At 41.4% G+C, this 25,249-nt stretch overlaps 1 protein-coding gene and 1 pseudogene across 4 annotated transcripts in view; one reads left to right on the top strand and one right to left on the bottom strand.

Moving 5' to 3' along the window:
• The window catches only part of KATNAL2 (katanin catalytic subunit A1 like 2), a 60,078-nt gene extending 44,958 nt beyond the window's left edge, over nucleotides 1-15,120 (bottom strand). For all 4 annotated transcript variants that reach the window (XM_024580434.3, XM_024580435.3, XM_045187967.2 and 1 more), the window contains exon 1: nucleotides 15,044-15,120. In XM_024580434.3, coding sequence (XP_024436202.3) covers nucleotides 15,044-15,094 — 51 coding nt within the window. In that variant the 5' untranslated portion in view covers nucleotides 15,095-15,120. The remainder of the gene's footprint in view (nucleotides 1-15,043) is intronic.
• Nucleotides 5,575-7,129, top strand: LOC139440332 (elongin-A-like; annotated as a pseudogene).
• Nucleotides 15,121-25,249: the final 10,129 nt, after the last annotated feature.

Genomic DNA, 25,249 nt, shown 5'->3' with positions numbered 1-25,249 from the left:
GGTCAGGGCACATGCCTGGGTTGCAGGCCATGTCCCCAGTTTGGGGTATGCAAGAGGCAACCAATTGTTTCTCTCGCACATCAATGTTTCTCTCCCTGTCTTTCTCCTCCCTTCCCCTTGTTCTGAAAATAAAACCTTTTTTAAAAAGTTCATATCAAAGGAAAGCCTTAGTTAGATATGATCCATCTATTCCATAAAATCTTCCCTTAAAATATCTTCTTCCACTGACTTTTAGTCTGTGGGCAATTCAGTGCCGTACAAGGTTGCTGTCTCATATCCCTCAAGGTAACTAACTCTTCCCTTTCCCAGTACACAAGTATCCTTATGCATTTCTCGCCCCCAGAACCTGGTATGGCGCCAATTGCTAAGTAGAATCTGGCATTTCTTGATAGGTTCATTAAATAATTGTTTGTTTTTGAAATACAGGTCATGAAATCATTAATGGGGTACAGTCAGCAATGGAATTATCACAGAATGCGTAAGAGGTAAGAAGGCTTACTGTTGCTTTGTGGAATTGTTGTGTGCGATGGCCCGTATGTATGTGTTCTGGATCTCAACCTGAGACGTCTTCATTAATTGAGCGCAATCAAAAAGTTTGAAAGCCACTGTAAAAATGACATTATCCTGATGTTAAGATGTCCAACACTGGTGGTTTTCATTTATCTTTCTGAAGATGTTGATGCAACAACTCTTCCTTGGTGAAGGCCTTTCTAATTTGTGTTGATAAAGTTTGCCTCTTTTTTTTTTTGTAGTTTGATTTGCCTCGCCTGTAGTGCCATCTAGTGTATTAGCAGGGAAAGCTGTTCACGAAATTTAGGTAGTTCCAAGTATTAGTTCCATAATAATGATGACAATCATTACAAAATTCAGTCCAAATCAAGTATGCAAAATCAAAATATACCCTCATATTAAACAAGCAGTAATAAGATTGATGGTATATGTTTTTAAATGTACATTTCTCAAACTCACGCTTGGAGTTTTGATTCAGAATTTCAGGAGTCTAGAAGGCACCTGGAGATCATTGAGTCCCAGGAGCCTGAGATCTAGAAAAGTTAAGAGATTTGCTCAAAAGCCTGTAAAGAGTGGGAAGCAGAACCCAGTCTTCTAGTTCCTGGGCCAACGCTCTTCCCTCCATCAATTTCTCTCCTGTATGAACGCCTCCTCATCAGTCTCTACTCCCACCCCTGCACATTCACTCCAGACCACAGAGAAGCTGCTATTTTAACTTGCCCAGAAATTAAAGTGTGACAAATTTGCTGAAATCAAACAACTGTGGTTACCAGTCTTTTTAAAAAAATCTTATGGCAAGCAAAATGAAGAGAAATAAAGATTTTTAAAAAAATAAAGGTTTTAGGCAGCATTGAATGAGCTAAACACCAGTTAGGTGGCAAAAAAAAAAAAAAAATCAGTGCTACTATGCCCTGGTTGGTGTGGTTCAGTGGACTGAGTGCTAGCCTGTGAACTGAAAGGTTGCTGGTTCAATTCCCAGTCTAAGGCACATGCCTGGGTTTCAGACCAGGTCCCCAGTTGGGGGTGTGTGAGAAGAAACTGATTGATGTTCCTCTCCCTCTTTTCCCCTCCCTTCCCTTATCTCTAAAAATAAATAAACAAGATCTTTAAAAAACAATCAGTGACAATGTGAACAACAAAAAACTGCATGTACACAAAGGCGGAGAAACCTGAGAGTCTTACCGTCCACTCCCCAAAGGTACAACTTAGATTTCACAGCAACTCTAACGAAACCGGAGCTGAAGCATTTGGCAGAATTATCTTCTTCAAGTTCCTTTTAGAATTCCTGGAGAGTCTTTCTTTGGTGGGGTTTTTTGGTTTTGTTTTTGGTTTTGGAGAGAGGAGAAAGGGAGGGAGAAAACATCAATATGAAAGAGAAACATCAGTTTGTTGCCTTGAGAGAGAAACATCTATCAGTGGCCTCTCCTACATACCCCCGCAACCCAGGCAGTTGCCCTGATCGAGAATTGAACCTGTGACCTTTCCCTTTGCAGGACGTTGCCCAACCAACTGAGCCATACCAGTAAGGCACTGGAGAATTGTTTGAACGGTGAACCACTGGCCTAGTGATCCACAATGGATCAGGATAGGAAGGCAAAGCTCTAATTCTTCGGATGAAGAGATCTCTGGATCCTAAGCTGATCTGAGCCATGTTGACCATATTCTTCAAAGAATATAAATAACCTATCAGAGAGGCTTGTGCAGGGTGTTGATTACATTCCTAGAAAACGGTAGCTGTCCCACCTTCAGTCGTGAGTCCTTCCAGGGTTTTTTGGATAGAATCACAGTTTGGCAAATAGTCTTGATATCTACGGCAGATGACGAAAACAGAGGGCCATCGTCTGGCCCAGGGACTTAGAATTCTGTTTGGTTATGAGGCTGCTTCAAGAATGGCTTTCTTACAATGCAGATTGTGAGACAGCATGTACTTGGGGTCTCCAAGCCTTGAAATAATGATGAGACTTTTTCTGTGAGACAAGTTTGATAGAAATTCAGAATTTATTAAGAAAAGAGAAATAAGAAAAAACACTTTACAAATACCTAGTGTTAAATATTTAAGATGTGCTACTACTTGAAATGTAAAATGGGGTCTTATAAAATTGTTAATTAAAAGTGTAAAGTTTGCCAGATCTATAACATCTTTCTACTTATGCCATTCAAATGAGCACAGAAAATTACCTGCTACATTGAAAAACTAAGAATGGGCCACCAACAAATGGTCAATTTAAACTGTGAAGATGGTGTGCCCCTGAAATGGACACAATTAGATGCTCAATTAATTTCTGTCTACCAAAGAAAGAAAGCCCAGAAGTGAACATTTACTGAGGTATCTCATTTGTCTCTGCTTCAATAATCTGTCTGTTTTCTTCTTCCTTCATTTCCTTTGTGGGCTATTGTGCAACAAAAATGCCTCCATTATCAGATTCAAAATTGAATCCTATGATACTGTAGCCTGAGGAAAAGGAAGCATTGAATATCATTCCTAGTTTTAGACCCAGAAGATATTTAGGAAATGTTACTGTATATACACCACATGCAACATTAGTGCTTTTAATTTCTTTTTTACGGGTGCAATGGAGATTAATTTGCATGAGCTCATTTCAATTTCTGTAATAAGATCCAAATTTTGCATTAAGCTTTCCATCTCAAAAACAAACAGTTAAAAAGGACACATTTCTTCTTTCAAATGTTTTTATTATAGTTCTATTTTACAGTCCCTGCATCTAATATTCACTTAAAAGCTTGAATATATATACCCATAGGTTCTAATTTGTTTTTTGTTTGTTTCCTGATTACCTCCTGTTTCTACCAGGAAACTTCCTAAGTTTTAAATGCTGCATAACTTGACAAAGCACTAGAACTACCAAAAGGAATATCTACAGATCCAGGAATGCGTTTATTGTATTTAATACAAAGTTAGGACTGGTCAACTGTGCTCAGCAACAGTGTTCCATGAAGAGGGGCATTTGTTGTTGATTCCGAACAGGAACTGGTTGTAGAATGTGAAATTTCAGAGACGTATAAAACCCACCGAAACACGGGGGACTTTCCATTCTATGCCATGCTCACACGTGCATGCGCCTTTCTAGTTGCAGCAGAGCTGCACGTTGCAGAGGTCACGCTGCCATCACAGTGGGGCGATGTCACAGTCTCCTGAGGTCCTCAGTACCGTCTCTTCGAAGTTAGGCTAAAGGGATTAACTTAAATCCATCAAGCCTTTAGAACCAGCTGTCAGTTTACCAGGGATGGGCGCAAATGAGACCTCAAAGAAGAAATCAGACAAATGAGAAAGGGAGAGGTTCTACAGAACAATTTTCGTGATTTCTGAAAAAGTCGGTGTCATTAAAAATTAAATTAAAATGAAATAAAAATAGAGAGCATAGGGGCTGAAAAAAGCTGTGCTAATTCGAAGAAACCTGAGGGATACAAAACCAGATACAATGCATGACCCTGGACTGGATGCTGGTTAGAGAACGAACTGGTTAAAGAACGGCATTTATGACATGATTCCATTTGGATGAAACGATACAGTGTGTGTGCGTGTGTGTGTGTGTGTGTGTAAACACAGGAAAGAGGGTTTGGAAGAATAAATACATGGGACATACACTAGGGTTCACCCCTGGTTAATGTCTCAGTGTATCTGGGTTGTGGGAATGTGGTGTTTTCATTTTACTTACTGTGTTTTTTATATATCCTTTCCTTAAAATTGATTTGTGACTCTGAGTAATCGTGCAATATTAAAACCACCAACTGATGCTACTGAGAATATTGAAAACAATGATAACTGTCAGGGATTCTCAGATTGCATAAATTCTCTTAGACTTGGGATATGTTTAAAACCCAGAATGGCGGAGGAAATATAGACTGCTCAATAAATAACGTTAAGACAACTAGAAAATCTGAGGGGAAAGTTGAACAAAGGTATACCTATAGAATTGTTCAAGAGATAAAAAAAACTTACGTATAAAATATCAGGGAAGAGCAACCACTGAGCCTCCCGATTTGGGCAACGTGTCCAGGCCGGGGCATTCCTGGCGATCTGTTAGGGTCTCATCAATGGGATGGAGTTAGGGCTGACAAAGGATCTGAGCAGACCTCCTCTGATAAACAGGATGAAGTCAGTGCTGACTGTCAGTTAACGCCATGAAGTTGTTCTTTGGGGTTGTAATCATGGTAGTAATGAAACTGAGCCCTTACAGGGTGAGACTAAGCACCCTCAAGGGCGCTTGGAGTGTCTAGGGCTGACCTGAGTCAGGCCCTACTTCTGATGTTCGGATAAAATGGCCCTTCAGTCATTCATTCCAGAAGAACTGCTTGGATGCCTCGGTCAGACACTGCTCTGCGGGCAAACGGATGCAGGGGACTCCTAGTGCCCTCGCGGGGCTAAGTTGTTTGACTTCAGACAGATCCCCTTCTCTCTGGGCTTCCCCTCCTCACCCTCTTCAGAAGGGTGCTTCGCACAGTGGCGCCTAAACTTAAATCCCAGCCTCCCCTCTTCCTGTTGTGCGACCTTCATATGCAAATTAACTTGGTCCCCCAGGCCTCAGGGCCCTCCGCAGGCCTGGCTCTGCCCCCACGCCCTAGAAGCTGGAGATTGAAGCGGAGGAGATCCCCGCCAGGCCATAGCCATTCTGGCAGAGACGGCGGGCCAGACAGTTGTCTGCCCAAACACCAGCATATCAGGAGCCTTGACGGGGACTCCGTGGCCCAGTGCAAGAAGCTGGTTCCAGTGGCAGGAAACACCGGCCTGACTGACGGGCCTCGGAGGAGAGCGACTCCCGAAGGGCTCCACGTCTCTCTCCAGGAGGAGGAGACGCGAGGCATGGAGGCCGCGGAGCGTCCTGCAGGCCATCCAGCCGCTCTGAGCGCCGGCAGGGGAAGCCCAGTGCGCCCTCACAGCTCCAGACGCCCCAGCAGGGGCCCCACCTTCGCGAGGGGCGAGACTAGACCGGCCACCGAGTTTCACCCGCTGACTCTGCGGAGCAGGGCTCTTAAGGCGGCCGGTCCCGTCCAGCTGCGGCAGGTCCTCGGCAGACTCTGGGGACCCTCGCAGGCACGCGTCCCGGCCCAGGAGGCACCTTGCAGCCTCTTGGGGCCGACGGGAGGTTGGCGAAGAACGACGCCTGGGTGCACCCCAGCAGAGGGGCTGTGAATTGAAGTGGGTAGCACCCACCTTCCCACAAGGACATGCACTGTGTGGTTGCCAAAGGGACAGGAGAAGCCCACCCCTTCGATCAGCCAGAGGGCACACCAGGTCTTTGGCAGAGAGGAACGCCCTGGGCCTCTCCCTTTAGAGGACACCACGAAGGAACCATCCTTCGTGGTGTCAAGAAGGGAAAGGAGAGAGGGGGCTGCAGCTTCCAGAAGTTTTTGCCTCCTTCAGAGGTGGCTCCGGACAACCCCCTGAAAAAGCAAAGGCACGACGACTCAGAGGAGACCCAATCTGACAAAGACAAGTGGTGTCTAGACAACTTAGACCCCACAAAGGCAGCAGGGGTCCTGCGTCCGAGGTGGGAGGGAAGGCTGCGAACAACCTCCAGACTCCAGAAGAGAAAGTCAGGACGCCTCGCTGGGGTAGGAAGCCAGCGGGTTCCCTCCCTGACGTGGAGGAGGCAGATGTGGAAGAGGAGTTCCAGCTGCTCACCATGTCTTGTTAGGCATACCTCACCTACCACCAGCCCCGCGGGAAAAAAAGAAAACTGTGAAGACTCCCACCACTGCACTTGGAGGAAAAAGACTTAAGAAAAAGGATTCTACAAGCGCTAGTGAAATCTTGGACTTGGTTCAGGAATTACCTAAGACAAGCACAGAGAAGCCGCAGCCATCTGGAGCCAATGGGGCCAAGCTAAAAAAGTCCCCACTGGTCGGTCACCCATGTTCCCAGACCTCCCGGTCAGTTACCATCCACTTTCTGCCTTTGAGTTAATGTCGTCCTTCCAACTGGAACAAAGAGCACTGCCTTCACCTCAGAAAGAGGGAGAAGCTGTGCTGACCAGGCTCAGAATGAACTCAAAAATGCGGGGTGCTCTCTGGTTCCAAGTGGGCCTATCTCCGCAAAATGATGACTTGGCGCCAGCAGTGTACCCAGGTCCTTAGAAACAACATCAACTTACTCTTTTGAGTGGGAGGAGCCCTGTACTCTGTTCTGGAACCCATTTTGGAGAGTTGTACACCTGATCAGCTATATCGCCTAGAGAAATACAGTCGTGTACTAGCTGCAGAAACAGACCAATTATGGAAAATGCATTGTCAGCACAACTTTAAGAAACAAAGGCGGAAAGAAGATGAGTCATGGCAGGAGACGTACCTGCATCTTCAGAATGCCCAAGAGCAGCGGCTAAGAGCACCGATACTGAAGATCAGATCTGCATGTGCCAATGACTCTGCAAGGGCCGACAAGCAAAGGGGGTCTCTTTCAACTAGTTTGAAAGAGGGACTGCAGCTGTCCAGGAAGAAGTCAAGATCATGCCAGCCCTACTATACCCCACAACAAGTGGCCATGCTCCCTCTGACATCCCTAGGAGGCCAGCTTCTGACTGCACAGGCACCACCAGTGCCCACTTGGCGCCGGTGGTCAGCAGCAGCAGCGGGAAGCCTGCAAAGTAGATTGCCCCAATGATGGCCAAGACCATTAAAGACATCAAGAACAGACTCTCCCGACACTGAATGGAGGACTCGCCTTGGAGATGGAATTTCGAAGGGGGAGTGCAGGGATGGTGAGGGAATGGCACTTCCACAGGAGACCAGAATCTTTGGCTTCATGGAAACTTTTGGACTCTTACCCCTGTAGTTTCCAAGTGTTGTACCTGTGAATTCACGGGCCACAGCCACTGCCTCCCTGCCTCGAGAGTGCGTGTGCATGTGTCATACATGCAGAGAAACGGATCCGGAAAGATACGTGAATGTGCACTATGGCTCGATTGTGTATGCACATTATTGCACACGTACAGACTCTTTCATAGAGTAATTTCGATTATAGGATTTTCATCCTCCAGATATACCCATGTGCGTGTGTTCTGTGTGTATCCATTAATACACACACATGATCCTGGCATTTGAAGCCACTTTTCCCCAGGGACATTTGCCTGACTCTAAGAGGCTACAATGCTAAGATGCTGAGTAGTGCATCTGAAAAATCTCAAGGCACTACGGGTACAAAAGTTGGAGTCCAGGGCCCAGCAGGGTAGGGGACCACAGGCAAAACCTATAAAGGGCTCAGTCCTAGGAATAAGGAGAGAAGAGAAGTTAAGTTGCCCAGTTCAGTTCCCCATTCTCAATGGCCCAGAAAAAAATCTTAGTTTCAGAAATTGGATGGAGATATTCCTGAATTACTAGTACCCTGCTGCAGGCACCCGGTACAAGCAAACCTAAACCGCCTCTACAGGAAGATAACATCCCCCTTCATCTCAAATTATTTATAAAAACAAATTATCAGCTACACCACTCTGCACAGTGTAAGATAAGAACAACATAATGAGAAACATCAGTAATAATGACAATTGAAACATTCACACAGGACTCAAGATATTGGAATTATCAGGCACAGACTTTAGAAAAACTATGTTTACCAGTACCATTTACAATAGCATATAAAAATAAAATAGGAACAAATTTAACAAAAGACGTTTAAGACTTTTGTGAGCTAAATTGCGTCCAATTCACACACTGAAGCCCTAACCCTGAATACTTTGGAAGGTCAAAGCTAGGACTTTTAGGAGGTGGTTACGTTAAAATGAGACTGTTAGAGTGGGCCCTAAGGGCCTTAATTCGCTCTGACTGTGTCCTAATAAGAGGAAACTTGGACACACGTAGAGACACCAGCGATGTTCTCCAACATAGGGAAGATCATATGATGAATGACACAGCAAGAAAGTGGCCATTTGCAAACCAAGGAGAGGAGCCTCAGAAGAAACCAAACCTGCCAACACCTTGATCTTGGGCTTCTAGCTTCTAGAACTGAGAGAAAATAAGTTTCTGTTGCTTAAGCCAACCAGTCGGATATTTTGTTATGGCAGCCCCAGCAAGCTAATGCAACCTCTTAAAAATGACAAAATATAACTAAGAGAAATTAAAGAACATACAGTGTTTATGATTGGGAAAATCAATATTGTTAAGATATTAATTCTCCTGCAAATGGATCTATAGATTCAATGCAATCTTATCAAAAGTTCAGCAGGCCATTTTCAATAAACTGAAAATCTGATTCTCAAATTTACTGAAAATTTGGAATAACCAAGACAGGATGGCCATGCTGAGTCAAAGGATTTACACTATCAATTTTTAAGGCTTAACATAAAGCCACAATAATTAAGACAGTTTGATGTTGGCATGCAGACAGCTAAGCATATCAGTGGAACAGAACAGAGAATTCAGAAACAGGCCTACAAATATATGGTAATTTGATTTTTTTACAAAGTTGCCTATGTAATTCAAATTTTTTAAAAAGGTGTTAGAGTGACTAGATTACCCTCATCCCAAGAAAATTAAGCTTAACCCCCACTTCACATCAAACACACAAATTAATTAAAGATAGAAATCCTAAATTTCTATGTACCTAATAATGTGGCATCAAAATAAATAAAGCAAAAATTGACAAAAGCAACAGGAGAAATAGACAAAAAGTACAATCATAGTGAGAGAATTTTATATGCCTTCTTTAGGAATTGATAGAACAAGAAAAAAATGGGTGAGATATAAAAGATTTGAACAGCACAATTAATAAACTTAACCATACATTGAGCCATAAAACAATTCTCAACAAATGTCAAAGGACTAAAATCACTTAGAATATTACTCTATGAACACTATGTAATTATACCAGAAGACAGTGTCAAAAAGATATCACTAGGCCTCCTGTGTGCAAGCAATACACTTCTAAATACTTAGATGTCAGAGACAAATCCCAGTAGAAATTAGAAAATATTTGGAATTGAATGAAAATGCTACATATTAAGACACGGGAAGCAGGCAAAGTAGTAATTGGAAGGAATTTAAATTCTTAAATGCATTTGTTAAAAATGAAGAAAAGGTAAAAATATTAATGCATTAAACAACCTTAAGAAACCTTAAGAAATTAGAAAAAGAATAATAAACCCAAGGAAAGCAGAAGGATGGAAATAATAATTTTAAGGATGTAAGTCCCGGCTGGTGTCGCTCAGCGGGTCCAGTGTCATCTTTCAAACAGAAAAGTCACCAGTTCGACTCCTGGCCAGGGCACGTTCCTGGGTTGTGGCTTCCATTCCCAGTCGCACACCTGCAGGAGGCAACCAACTGATGTCTCTCTCTCACATCGATCGATGTTTCTCTCCTTCTCTTTCTCCCTCCCTTCCTCTCTCTCTAGAATCAAGAAGAATGTAAACATGAAATAGAAATCAAACTTGCAGTAGACAGGATCAACAAAACACAAGTTGGTTCTTTGAAAGGACTAAGAAAATTGATAAGCCATTGGCAAGACTGATGAATAAAAAAAGAGAGAGAAGGCACAAATAATCAATGCCAATAATAAAAATAGTAGATGGTTACAGATCATGTATATATTTGTATAAAAATAACAGGATATTATGAAAAGTTATGCCAATAAATTTGAAATTTTAGATGAGATGGACGATTTCTGAGAAAACGCAATATACCAAACTGACGCCAAAAAGAAAGTTTAAAGTGTCAGTAGTCCTATTGAAATGAACCTGAATCTGTTGGCTGCTTTTTGTGCTGGTTTTGTCATATTTTCCTGTTTCTTGTGACTGCTAGTGATTTTTTTTTTTATTGAATTCTAGTCTTTGTGAAAGTCTGGATTTCACTGTATTCTTTTTAAGTGTGTTGAGTTTTATTTTGGCAGATAGTTTAGTTATTTGTAGTTAAGTCTGATCCTATCAAGGCTTATTTTTAAGCTTTGTTAGGAAAGATATAACTAAAGTAACCTTTATTCTAGGGCTAGCATGGCTTACTCTTGATGCATAGCCTTCCTGAAATCTCTAAATCTTGTCCCACAAGATTTTTCCACTCAGGTTGTTTGGAATTTGATGTCTCTCCACGTCATATGAGCACAAGTAATTGTTGAGCCTGTAGAAATTGGCCTTTCCCTAAGTTTCATTCATCTTCACTGTATGTATGCACAGAAGCAATTTGTTTGCATAATTTCCTTCTCTCTGGTCTTCTTCACTCCCAATTCTAACCACCTGAGTCTTCCCAAGCTCGACTCTCTGTCTCATCTGCTGTACTCTGCTTAGATACTCCCTCGTATTCCAGGCAGAAGGCCCTCTCTTGTGATCACATTGTCCAGTGTCTGAAAACAGACTGATTATTTATATATATATTTAGTCCAGTTTTCTAGCTGCATATGGCAGGATTACTAGTCTGGTACCAGCTACCCTATCACATTTGAAAGCAGAAGGCTATATCAATTTTTTATCTTTTTATTTCTTTAAGATTTTATTTATTTATTTTTAGAGAGATGGGAAGGAAGGGAAAGATCAACCAGTTGGCTCCCCCATGCCCCCAATTGGAGACCTGCCCCAACCCAGGCATGTGTCCTGACTGGGAATCGAACCAGCAACCCTTCAGAATGCAGGCCAGTGCTCAATCCACTAAGCCGCACCCGCCTGGACTATATCAACTTTTTAAAAGTGTTTTCACCCTGGCTGATGTGGCTCAGTGGACTGAGTGCTGGCCTATGAACTGCAAGGCCAGTTCCCAGTCAGGGCACAGGCCTGGGTTGCAGGCCAGGTCCCCAGCTTGGGGTGTGAGAGGTAACAGATCATCGATCAATGTATCTCTCACACACTGATGTTTCTGTTCCTCTTTTTCCCTCCCTTACTCCCTCTCTAAAAGTTAATAAATAAAATCTTTAAAAAATGTTTTTAAGATTTATCTGGGTGGTGAGACATATACTTTTTTTTGTATTTAAAAATAAAACCTAATGTTATTTTTTCAAAATAAAGAATGTTTTTAACCCAAAACATCAAATATACAAATTCATTTCTATATATTCTCAGTTAGTGATTAAAAAAGGGACAACTCTCCAAGAGTAGCAATGTGACATTAGCAAAGGGTTCCAGGTTTTCTGATCAGTCTACCTGCCTTGGTCCAAGTACTGGAAGAATGTGGTTCGAGAGCAGCCACGGCATTTTAAAAGATCCACAAGCCTGCAGCCGTGGTCAGTACCGAAGCGGTTAATCCTCCGTATGTAGGGGCACAGTACTTAAAACATGAGTTACTTAAAATTCAGGCTTAGGCTTTTGGTGATTTAGAATTTGTTTAATTAGTATTTAGAACTGCACATTGTGTATAGCTATTGGTACTTCAATAGATGCTTAAATGTTTGAACATTTAAAGTTTAATAAGCCTTAGTTATTTGAAGAAAAACATTGATGTAATTAACTTTTCAATTATTCTGTTGCTTTTTTAGGGGCCTGTGCAATTAATAAAAGCTACGACATTTAACAACACTCATTTAAAAACCTAGTCAACCACTTAATTAACTAACGCTTATAATAGGTATTTTTAAGTGTAAAAGTTTCACATAGGCAGTCACAACTTTTGAAAAGTACATGTAATGACACATGAGAATAAATGCAAGTAACTTTGTTTCAGGATTATTTTGTGTGCACTCATGAATGTGTGGATCAATTATGACTTTCCCAATACCCCTTTTCTTATGCATTGATACCAATTACTGTTTAATTGTCTGGTCAAATTTAAAACATCAAAGCAATTGTTCCTCAGAGCTTCCTTGCCCTTAGCACATTCTAGAGCATTTTACATGCAAGTTGGAAAAAAGAAAGTAGCAGAGGTTTTTCACATTGAATATAGTCTTATTTTAATTAAACACTAAATTTAAAGTGGAATAGGAGAAAATTCCCCATTCCCAGATCTTGGCTATCCAAAGATAAGCAGTAGCATCTGTATTACACAGGAGCTAATGATACACATCCCTTCTCCACCTTCCACCCCCTCGGAACTACCGGATCAGAATCTGAATTTTCAGAACATCCCAGTGTTTCGTGTGCCCACAAAAGCCTGAGAAGTACAGCTGAAGCACAATCAGTTTCCTAGTCAGAAAAGAAAGTTGCCCGTCTAGTTGGGTCGGGGGAGGGAACCAAAATGGAAAAATCCCATTATGATTTCCAAGGATGAAGGTGGTGTTGTGATCGCTACACATGGCATAAGCAGGGGCACTTTATTGAGTTTGGGAAGCAGGCTGACCAAAAAAGGCAAATGCAGATCCTACAGAACAAAGAACTTAAGGAGCAGAGAAAGAGACGCTATTCAAACAGGCCAAAAAGTAAAGTAGAACACTAGGAGACAGCAGTATGAAAACCAAGAGAGAAGGCATTCCATAAGGATAATTAAGAGTGTTGAGCGCTGGCTGAGCGGTGTGGCTCAGTGGGTGGAATACTGGCGTGTGAACCAAAAAGTCACCAGTTCTATTCCTGGTCAGGGCACATGCCTGGGTTGTATGGGCCAGGTAACCAATTGATGTTTCTCTCCCTCTCTTTCTCCTTACCTTCCCCTCTCTGTACAAACAAAAAACAGTGTTGATACTTCCATTTATGGATATCTCAGAACACCAGTACCAAGTTTTGTTTTGCTTATGTACTAGGTCATAAGTTTATTATAAAAGAATGTGATTCAGGAAAAGCCAGATAAAAGCAATATGTAAGGCAAGGCCAGAAAGGATGTCTATAAGAAAAAAATTAATGGAACCGGGAAGTTTCTTGTGAGCTTCACCATAGGCAGAGGAGTTTCACAGTTCTTTCAGAAAGTTTAGGAAGGAAGTGGCATCAAGTACATAAAGAACTAAGCCAGAATTCTGATTTGAGCAATTAGGCGGATGGTGGTTTCACATTCTCAGATGGAGGAAGAATGAAAAGGAAAGGTGTAAGTTTTAGACAGGATGGTTAAAAGTTAGGTATGGCCCTGGCTGGTGTGGCTCAGTGGATTGAGTGCCAGCCTGAGAAACAAAAGGTTGCTGGTTTGATTCCTGGTCAGGGCCCACGCCTGGTTTGTAGGCCAGGTCCCCAGCTGAGTGTGTGTGAGAGGCAACCGATTGACGTGTCTCTTGCACATCGATGTGTCCTCTCCTTCTCTTTCTCTCTTCCTTACCCTCTCTCTGAAAATAAATAAATAAATAAATAAAATATTTTTAAAATAAAATAAGTTAGGTATTGAATACATTAAGATGCAGATATCCTACTAGATATCCTACCAGATTTGTCAAGTAATCAGCTGATTCATTGTCCTCTCTGTATCCTCCGTATCCCATCTGGGACAGCACATGGGTTTAGGGCTCAGCAACTAAGTCCATTCTGGAGTCAGTTTGGGAAATTCTTGGCATATAAATGGCATTGGAAGTCATGAAAATGCATGAGAGTGGTTTTCTCATGAGTAGGGAAGTGGTTTTCAAACCTGGGCTACGTGTTTACAATGCAACTTTCAAGACCCCATCCCAGTGTGTTTCTGATTCAGTAAGTCCTGGTGAGTCCAGGAATCTGCTTTATTAAAAGCCAGACTAAGAGGTTCTGATGCTCAGATTGGAATGGGCTTAAGTACAATACAAAACTGAGGAAGTAGCAACAGAAAACGTAGCCAACCCTCTCCTGAAGTTGAAGAGAAAGAGAGGTTGTTATTGTTGCTGGGGAGGAGAAGGACGTGAGGTCAAACAGAAAGTGATATTTTTTGTATTATTAGTTTTAGTTTTTTGTTTATTTTCTAAGCTGGGAAACACCAGAGCAGCGGTTTATATAACATTGGCTACACATGGTAATCACCTGCTGAGCTTTCAAAAAAAACCCAAAAAACAAAAAACCACAATCAATGCACAGGTTCCATCCCAAACCAGTAAATCAGAATCTCTGGAGGTGGGGCCCAGATAGCAGTAATTTTTTTTTTACTTTAATTTAATTTACCCTACCCCTAACCCCTCAAGCATCGATTTTCTTCTCCAGTGCCTGGCATAGAGTATGTCCTCGATTCACGTTCGTTGCAGCAACAAGTATTGCTGGCTAGTTAGCAGATGATACAGACAAAAGGAAACCACTGTGAACTTCATGTAATCACCTTACTTTCAAATGGGGGAACTGAAGCCCGAAAGGGGAATTCCTAAAGTCCCTCGGATTTGGTAGTGGCGAATCAGCGCCAGAACCCAGTATCCCAACTTGCGAGGCACACTGTCCTGCCTTTCAACAATCAGCATTTTGACCATTCCCCAAACCCACTCACCTATCAAGACTCAGCTTGTCTAACATTACCTCTCCCGCGACACCCCATTTCGTCAGTCACAAACCGACTCCACCTTCCCTTTCATCAAACCCGTTGTCACTCCCAAACCTGCCTCTGTCCCAGACTCATCAGCATCATGTGTTAACCTCAAGCCCAACCCCCATACTTTACCAAAGGGACCTAGAGGCCCTCTGTGCGCTTGCGCTACTCTGGCTGGGGACTCTGTCACCATAGCAACTGGCAACACAAATCGGCCTGCTGCAACAAGGGGAGAGGAGTTCCTGATACAGTTATTTTTTTAATGTGCTTTCCTTACCGCTTCCCGTGCCTGATGCGTGACTTTTAGGGTCTGGTAAGAAAGCTCCATCAGATACTGTGTTAGGGCCGGAGAGGAGGGAGAAAAGAAGCCACTTGCTGATCGACCGGTAAGTACAGCCAAGAAAGGCAGCTCGGGGAAACCTGACGCTTAACTAGCCCGCCCCTTTCAGGATTGGCCAGAGCCTAGACAGGTCAGCCAATCCCTGGGCACAGATGGATTCTTTATCATGCCAATCAATGTTAAAATTAGCATGTTTAATCCAGAGCCTTCGCTTGACACTGACCAATCTAGAGACCTAGAGGGGATGATTGGCAGGACTTGGAGAGGGGGTTGCAATTGTTTCGGTTCTCTTAATTCTGTCTCTAAAATGCAAATTAACTCCCGTTTATGTGCCGTAGAATTTGTTCTTGATTTCGGCAGTTGTTCAGGGTTTTATAATCCAATGCTTATGTTCCCAAGACTGTACTTTTGACATCCCTTCTTCTCTAGGCCTCCCTTTCCTGCCCCATTATGATGAAGGTTTGAAGTTCTTGCTTTACTTTGAATTGCCTATACCTGGTCCATTTAGGCTGAAAAAATGCTGTGGACTTGTTGTTGTTTTTAGAGGCATTCTGGGATGCAAACTGCGCATCAAATCTTCCCTTCTCCAATTCCTTCCACATCAGACCTACTCTCATTAGAAGTGGACAAGTATGGACTTTACATTTTCCTCTGCTCCATTTTCTTCATGTATGAACTACTCTGTGTCTTCAGTGGCTTCCCCTTCTGTCTCTCTTGCTGTGAATCCTACTCTAAACCATTCCTTCTTCATTATCTTCAGCCTTCTTCACCCATTCTCTCCCTCCAGTATACAAAAATATTCAGGTCTTCTCAATCCCCCCCCCAAAAAAAATCTGCTCTCATAATTGTTGAATTGAATCTCCTCTCTCCCACTCGCTTCAAGCTTTCTGAAGGACTAGCTCTCCTGTCTTCACTCACTTCCCATTCTTTCTCAGCATATTCTGCCCCCCTACTCCTTTGAACCTGTTCTTGCTAAAGTCACCAATAACTTCCTAATTAGGAAATCCAATTATAGATTTTTTTCACTCTTTATCTTATTTAACCTCAGCAGCATTTGAAATTGTTGACTATTCTTTTATTAGTAATAATAGCTATAATTTATTAAATACCTATAGCACCAGATAATGTACATGTGATTTATGTGATTATCTAACTTAATCCTAACACCCCATGGAGAAGTTATTAATACTCCCAGTTTACAGTTGTGAAAACAGACTCATTCTATTGTTGACATAATTGTCAAAAAGTTGAAAACATGACTGATTTGAATGGATATATGTTGATGATTTTACCTAACTCACTGAGGGAGCCAGCAACATGGCAGAGCTGGTTTAAAGAACATTTTTGAGGAACTGGGTATTTACACACATCTTAAGGAAACAACGTTAGAATAAAATTGCTAGGTTAGATTCTAACTGGTTAAAATTATTCAGGGCGATCATACTTTTGAAATTTTATTTTGTGATGGACATAGATACATTTCTCTACTTTTGGCCATTTACATTTAATTTTAATTAATTAAGTTAAATAAGGTTAAAAGTTCAGTTCCTCAGTCAGACTAGCCACATTCCAAATATTGAATTGTCTCAGCAGCTAATGGCTAATACATTGGACAACACAGCTCCAGAACACCTCCCTCATCGCAGAACGTCCTACTGGATGGCTCTAGTCCCCTTAGACTTTGCTCAAGTATAACATTGAAAGGACATAGTGTGTACTCTGTTTTGCCTTATTTGCAAATTTAATATAATTTTTTCTGAAGATTCTCCCTCACATGACCACTGGCTTTCAAACTTTTCTAACCAAGACCCACATTAAAAAATAATTTTTGGTCAACTAATATTTGACAAGGGAGCCAAGAATACTCTTTAATGTGTTGTTGGAAAACTGGATATTCACATGCAAAAGAATGAAATTGGACCCTTCTCTTACATCACTCACAAAAATTAACTTGAAATGGATTAAGGACTTAAATGTAAAACCTGAAACTGAAAAATTCCTAGAAGAAAACATAGGGAAAAAGCTTGACAGTCTTGGCAATGATTTTTTTAAATATGGCACCAAAAACAGAAGCAACAAAAGCAAAAATCCAGTAAGCAGAACTACATCAAATGAAAAAGCTTCTGCACAACAAAAGAAATGATCAACAAAATGAAAAGGCAACTTACAGAATGGAAGAAAATATTTGCAAACCATCTTTCTGATAAGGGGTTAGTATCCAAAATATTTGAGGAATTCCTGTGTTTTAAATCCAATTTTAAAATGGGCAGAGGACTTGAGTAGACATTTTTCCAGGGAGGACATACAAATGGCCAAGAAGTACATGAAAAGCTATTCAACATCACTAATCATAAGGGAAATGGGAGATGTGAGGTGACATCTCACAACAAGATGTCATCTCACACCTGTTGGGATTGCTATTCCTTCAAAGACAAGAGAAAACAAGTGTAGATGAGGGAACCCTTGTGTAAGTATTGGTAAGAATGAAGATTAGTGTGGCCACTGGGGAAGTTTCTCAAAAAAAGGTAAAAATAGAACTACCATATCATTCTGTGATTCCACTTCTGGAAATATATCAGAAAGAAGAGAAATCATTATTTGGAAGAGGAATCTGCACCCCCACTTGCAAAGCCGCATTATTTGTAATAGCCGAGACATGAAAACAACCTGGGAGTACAAATGATTATGGAATTACATTTTTAAAGTGCTAAAAAAAATATTTGTCAACTTAGAATTCTATATCCAGTGAAAATATTCTTCAGAAATTAAGGTGACTTGGAGAGGGCGATGGCTAGGAGTTGGGAGGTCAGAAAGGTATGGAAGTTGTCTGGATGAGAAATAATAGGACAGGGACGATGAGGACTGAGACAGGAGACTCTCAGATGAGGTCTTTAGGGTTCACCTGACCACTGAGTTACTCCTAGAGTTAGTTTTCTAGAATAGAGATCTTATCACACTACCAACCTGCAAAACTCTGTGTGGTGGCCCAGCGCATCCAGATTCCTCATCTTCACGTATATTTCCCTCCCAATTTCATCTCACCTGGTCTTTAAATTAGTCTTAATTAAAGCCAACACTTTAAAAAGAAAAAACAAAAGCAAAAGCATGAGCTTTTCATTTGAGAAAGGAACTCTGTTTTTCTCACTGAAATTCTCTGCTTGCTGGATGGGCTAGGCCAGGGTTCCTCAAACCTGACGCTATTGACATCTTGGGCTGGATGATTCTCTGTTGTAGGGAAACTGTGCCTTGTAGGGTATATAGTGGCATCCCTGGCCTCTCTCCACTAGATACCAGAACATACCCCAAATTGTGACAACCAAAAATGGCTCCAGACATTACCAAATGCCAAATGTCCCACAAGGAGTAAAACTGCCCCTAGATTAAAACCATTTTTTCCTAAAAAGAAAAAAGGCCCACCATACTTATTTAGTTTAACATGCCCCTTGATCTTAAGAGAAACATGTCAAGCCCTGGCTGGTGTGGCTCAGAGGACTGAGCGCCAGCCTGTGCACCGAAAGGTCACTGGTTCAATTCCCAGTCAGGGCACATGCCTGGGTTGCAGTCCAGGTCCCCATCTGGGGGCATGTGAGGGGCAGCCGATCAGTGTGTCTCTCCCACATCGATGTTTCTCTCCCTCTCTTTCTCCCTCCATACCCGCCACTAAAAAAAAAAAAAAAAGAGAAAGATGTCAAAAGAAAACCTAGGACATATACATAAGCATGCACTTCCACCACCAAACCATATAATATCATCGTCATCGTCGTCGTCGTCGTCATCATCATGGAGGCAAAATTCCACTAAACAGATAAATTTATCTTTACTTCTGGAAGACTTCTCCATGTCCCATTCCACGTTCTCTTCCTCTGAAGGCCACTTGGGTTTTCAGATTCGCAGCGCTTCCCAGCCAGCCCCTGAGCCTGATGCTCTTTAACACGGGTGTGTTTTTCAGCATGTCAGGGAAGATCGCAGAGTGGATCTCGTTACCGTGGATGTACACCTGCTCCAGCTGTGCCACTCCACATCTCTGTGGTGGACTGCAACATTTGACATCTGGCAGTTCCTGTTGTCTGTTTCATGAGCTTCCCACCATACACCTTGCTGGTGTTTGTCTCACATTCACAAGGTGGCCCCTTTGCCGGTACTGCGGGGACTCCAGGGGCTGAAGGCATGAGGTGAGCAAAGGCAGGCTCAGTGCTTCCAGAATAGATTTTTAAACTGTATCAATTTATTGTTGGCTAAACTATTAATACCTACAGAGAAAATAAAATCTCCCCTCTAAGAAAATTTTATTTTCCCTCCTTTTGTAAAACACATTATAATTTCTTATGCTTGAGTTTTAAAACATTGTTTAAATAATTAACAAAGTACCAAAATTGTGCCTGTCCTGAACACTAATGATGCTTCCACACTGACCACTGTTTCTCAAGGCATATTATTTTCCAAGGTATTGAAAACCAGAGTCCAAACCTGGAGAAAACAAGTTACTCCACTTTTTTCCCACTTACAGCAAGGATGTTTTTAGAGGGTGAATTCTAAGTGTTTTTTAGTCATAAACTTTTTGTTTCTTGATTACTGTCTTCAAATCATACATTAATCCGTCAGTCCTTATCCCTTTCTCTCTGATAGCTCCTCCCCAAGTAAACCTTCTGGAATCCTGTATTCACGACCTTACTTAAATGTTAACCATCTTCACCCTGGCCAGTGTGGCTCAGTGCATTGAATGCCGGCCTGCAAGCAAAAGGTCACCGGTTCCATTCCTGGTTGGGACACATGCCTGGGTTGTGGGCCAGGTCCCCAGCTGTGGGCATGCAAGAAGCTACTGATCAGTGTTATCTGTCCCGCCTTGATATTTCTCTCCTGTCTTTCTTCCTCCCTTCCCTTCTCTCTAAAAATAAATAAATGAAATCTTTAAAACAAAACTGTCAACCACCTTCAGCAGAGCTGTTTGAGGCATGCAAGTCAACCACCTTCAGCAGAGCTGTCTGAGGCATGCAAGTCAACCACCTTCAGCAGAGCTGTCTGAGGCATGCAAGTCAACCACCTTCAGCAGAGCTGTCTGAGGCATGCAAGTCAACTGTCTTCAGCAGAGCTGTCTGAGGCATGCAAGTCAACCACCTTCAGCAGAGCTGTCTGAGGCCTGCAAGAGTGAGGGGGAGTTTTTAAGAATGACAAGAGATGTGCCTGCTGCTTTACTGTAAACCCTGGGACAGTCAACTATAACTCATCTCTAAAAATATATTGTAAAATGTCCTTTTTTTTATGTTCCTAAAAAAGTATATTGTCATTCTTTAAAAACTGCCAACTCTGTCACTGGAAAAACTTTAAATCTCAATGGGAAGAGAAAAAGTTTTAATCATACAGACATTCTGTGTTGGTATAAATCTCTCTCTGCCAACAATTGTTGATACCTAAGGATAGCCTTCATTGGAGTTTATCCAAAAACAAGTGAAATCTGGGTTTTGCCCCATCACTGTTTTCAGTGTCATTTTCTAACTTACCAGAAATGGTATCAAAATGTTTGCCCTGTCTTCCTAACTTCATCTCCCCAACAGTCCTCTTACTGCCCTTCCTTACAGCCACACGTCACGTAGCAGTTCAGAGCCCCTTTAAGAGTTAGCCAAGCCAGTATTGGAATCTTTATTGCTCTGTGACTCTAGGAAAGGTATTGGACCTGATTAGGCCTTGTCTCCTGATCTGTAAAATGGAAACAGTAATACATTTCACATTGCTCCTTGGGAAAGACTATTTTAGGTTTCCTTGATTAGGGATTGTTTGCTTTTTTTGATTTTAGGAGAATGAATAATCAACAAAACAGAAATCCATCCATATTAATTTTAAAAATGAAGGCAGTAGATTTTATTTCCTCCAAAGGTAGTTGGTAACGTGCATCATTAAGCCAAGGAAACATTGGACAGCAAGGTTCAGGTAGGACAGTGCCAGTGCAGCTTCACGGGCCTCTGCAGCTGTCCCTTCACTCAAAAATGGCCTGCCTTTAACATGACTCATCTTCAAACTTCCTTACCCTGCCCATCTCTCAAAACACAGATTTTCAAAACACAGAATCCAATTGCTTCCCCCTGGCTAACAGATGTGCTTTTCTCAGCCAGCGTTCCAACCAAATCCAATCAGTTATGTCTAGGAAGGAGGCTCCCATGAAACAAGTAGGTTTGTGGAGACTTTGAGGAGAGCAAAGCAGACACGTACCCCCAAAAGTATGTGGTTCCAGTGCTTAGAAATGCCTGGACATAAGGAGCACTTAAGTGTGTCTTAGCTATTGTTATTGTTGATAGAGTACTGTGAATTTTCAACCTCCATATATTTTATTACACCATTTTTTTTACCACTGAAATGTCATTCCTCCCCTTTTTGTTTTTGATTTTTTTTTAGAGAGAGAGAAGGGAAGGGAGGGAGGAAAAGTGAGAGAAACATCAATGTGTAAGAGAAACATCCACCAATAACCAGTTGCCTCTCATACGCCCCCAACCGGAACCTGGCCTGCACCCAGGCTTGTGCCCTGGCCGGGGAATGGAACTGGCAACCTTTCATTTTGCAGGCAGGTGCTCAATTCACTGAGCCACACCAGCCCTTTTGAACCAAAATGAAATCATTCACTTACTCATTCAGAAAATATTTATTTCATATTTAATATCAGTCAAACAATGCAAACAATGTTCTTGGCAATGGGGATATAGTAGAGAACAGGTCAGGCTTTCATGGGACTTATATTCTGGTGTGGGCTGGGGACTACAGGAGTAATTTCTCATACGCCATAAAATAATATAATTTGGGGCAGTGAGAAATTCCAAAGGAAAGCAATCAGTATGAGGAGATAAGTAATGACTGTGTGGGAAGAAGAAGGGCTAAATGTGGGCAATAAAACAAGGGCCTGTGGACTGTGATAAGGAGTTTTATTTTCTTTTTTTTTTAAGATTTTATTTATTTTTAGAAAGAGGGGAAACGAAGGAGAAAGAGAGGGAGAGAAACATCAATGTGTGGTTGCCTCTCATGCACCCCCTACTGGGGACCTGGCCCGCAACCCAGGCATGTGCCCTGACTGGGAATTGAACCAGCAGCCCTTTGGTTCACCGGCTGGCACTCAATCCACTGAGTCACACCAGCCAGGGCTGATTTTTATTTTTAGAATGATGTAAACCTGTTGAAAGGTTTTGAGTGGGTAGGTGGTGAAGTCAGATTTATATTTAAAAGATATCATTCTGACTGTTCCATAAGAATAGTTGTAGTGGAACAAGATGGAAAGCAAGAAAATGAAACTAGAGACTACTGCAGCCAGCCAGGACAGTGACAGCAGTCACGGTGAAGTAGTGAAGAATGATCGTATTTAGGATGTATTTGGTGTTTTGTTATGAAATCTTTCAAGCAAACGAATATGGAGAATAATAAATTGGTATAGCCAACTTCCAATTCTGTCATATCTTAACATTTTGCCATATTTGCATCAGATTTTTTTGGAGAAAGAAACAATTTTATATAAATATAGTGAGGTCCTCCAGAGTAGCCCACAGATCCCACTTCTTTCTTCTCAGAGGGAGCCCGGTTCTGCTTTTCATAGTCATCATTCACTGGTGTTTTTGAACTTCTATCTATACGTACATATCCATACAGATACAGCATTATTTTGTATTTTTGAAAAATTTATGTAGAAGGTATATACATTTTTTCAACTTGATTTTTTCCTTTAATATTTATTAGGGGATTTGTCCATGTTTTTATGCATAGCTCTGACTTATTCATTTTTTTCTTATTCCATACATAGCATTCTTTTGCAGGCACATACCACAATGCTATATCCTCTCTCTTCTTGATGGACAAGACAACTTGTTTTTAAATTTTCACTATTACAAGCAATGATGTAATAAATATCCCCATACATACCTTGTAGTGCACATGTACATGAATGAGGGTTTCTCTGGATTAGTGTTCCCTAACCTTTTTCAGGTCATAACACACAAAGAAAGTGATAAAACGTCTGTGGCATGTTAATAAACTGGAGGGCATTTACATGCCCTGGAGGGCAAACAGCTCTGCAGCTTGGTGGGAAAGCTCACCATTAATTATAAGGAAAAATGGGACACTGAATATTAAAGTAAATAAAAATATTAAATCTGTATAAAACTTCCAAATACAACATTTCAAAAGTTTTAGTGAAAAGCTTGAGAGCACTTCTATGAACAGGTGTTTGAAACATCTATACTTCCTGATTAAGACATTTTAATCACAATGTCTTCAAACTCTTTAGATACAATTAACAAGAAATTTTACATGTTTACGATCGTTCAAAAGTAGAAATTTTATTTTTAAAATCTAATAGCCATTCCTTTTCTCTCATTAACAAATATAATTTTGAATTTTTTTAAAAAGATTTTATGTATTTATCTTAAGAGAGGGGAAGGGAGGGAGAAAGAGAGGGAAAGATCAATGTGTGGTCACCTCTCATACACCCCCTAGGGGACCTGGCCCGCAACCCAGGCATATGCCCTGACTCGGAGTTGAACCAGCGACCCTTTGGTTTTCAGGCTGGCACTCAATCCACTAAGCCACACAAGCCAGGGCTAGAAGCACATTTCTTAATTCCCCCAAATATGGTGATTTTTAAAAGTTATTTATTATTGATTTTTAGCTTACTCGTACACAGAATATAGTCGATAGGATTCAGCCCTTTAAAATTTGTTGAAACTCAACAACAAAACAATAAACAACTGGTTAGAAATTGGGTAAAAGATTTGAATAGAGATTTTTCTAACAAATATATACAAATGGCAAATAACCACATGAAAAGATGTTCAGCACCACTAGTCATTAAGGAAATGCAAATCAAAACCATGAGATACCACTTAACACCCATATAGGACGGCTACAATTGAAACCAGAAAATACTGAGTGTTGGTGAGGATGTGAAGTAATTGAAACCCTTGTGCATTGCTGATGGGACAGTAAAACAATGTAGCCACTTTGGAAAACACTATGGCAGTTCCTCAAAAATTAAAAACAGAATCATCATATGATCCAGCAATTCCATTTCTAGATATATATCCCAAAGAACTGAAAGCAGGGTCTTGAAGAGTTATTTGTACACCCATGTTCATAGTATGTTCATAGTAGCATTATTCACGATAGCTAAAAGGGGGGAGCAACCCGCTATGGACTGAATGTCTGTGTCCCTTCCAGACCTGAATGTTGAAGCCCTAGATCTCCAGTGTGATGGCATTTGGAGATGGGGTATTTGGGAGGAAATTGTGTTTAGCTGAGGTCATGAGAGTGGAGGCCCTATCATGGCATTAATGTCCTTTTAAGAAGATGAAGAGGCAAGAGCTCCCTTTCCCCACCATGTTAAGATATAAGAAAGTGGCCATCTGCAAACGAGGAAGCAGGCCCTCACCAGATATCAAATCTGCTGGCACCTTGATCTTGGACTTCCCAGCCTCCAAAACTGCAAGAAATAAATATTTATTGTTTAAGCCACTCAGTCTGTTATTGTAGTAGTCTGAACTAATTAAGACATCATTTCAATGTTCAATGACAGATAAATTAATAACAAGTGTGCTATGTACATACAATGAAATATTATTCAGCCTTAAAAAGGAAGAGTTCTGTCACATTCTACAACATGAATGAACTTGGAAGACGTTATGCTAATGGAAATGAACCAATATGAGGGTAATAAACTATATCAGGTACGTAGTCAAATTCATGGTTGCCAGGGCCTGGGTAAAGGAAAGAACAGGGAATTATTGATTAATGAGTAAAATTTCAGTTGTGATGGATGTGCAACAGTGTGATTATACTTAATGCCACTGAACTATACAGTTAAAAATAAGTAAGGTGGGCCCTGGCTGGTGTGGCTCAGTTGGTTGGCGCCTCGTCCTGTGAACAGAAAGGCCGTGGGTTTGATTTCCATTCCCAGTCAGGGCAGGTGCCTAGGTTGTGGATTTGGTCCTCAGTTGGGGCATGTGCAAGAGGCAACCAACTCTCAGTGTTTCTCTCTCGTATGATTGTTTCTCTTCCTCTCTCTCTTATCCTTTTCCCTCTCCCTGAAATCAATAAGCATGTCCTTGGGTGAGAATAAAAAAAAATGATTAAGATGGCAATGATGGCAATGATTAAGATGATTTTGTTATGTGTATT

The sequence above is a fragment of the Desmodus rotundus genome, chromosome 10 (genome assembly GCF_022682495.2).
Source record: "Desmodus rotundus isolate HL8 chromosome 10, HLdesRot8A.1, whole genome shotgun sequence".
Classification (NCBI taxonomy): domain Eukaryota; kingdom Metazoa; phylum Chordata; class Mammalia; order Chiroptera; family Phyllostomidae; genus Desmodus; species Desmodus rotundus.
Note: the sequence above shows the minus strand (reverse complement) of the source record. Positions and strands in the feature narration are given on the sequence as shown.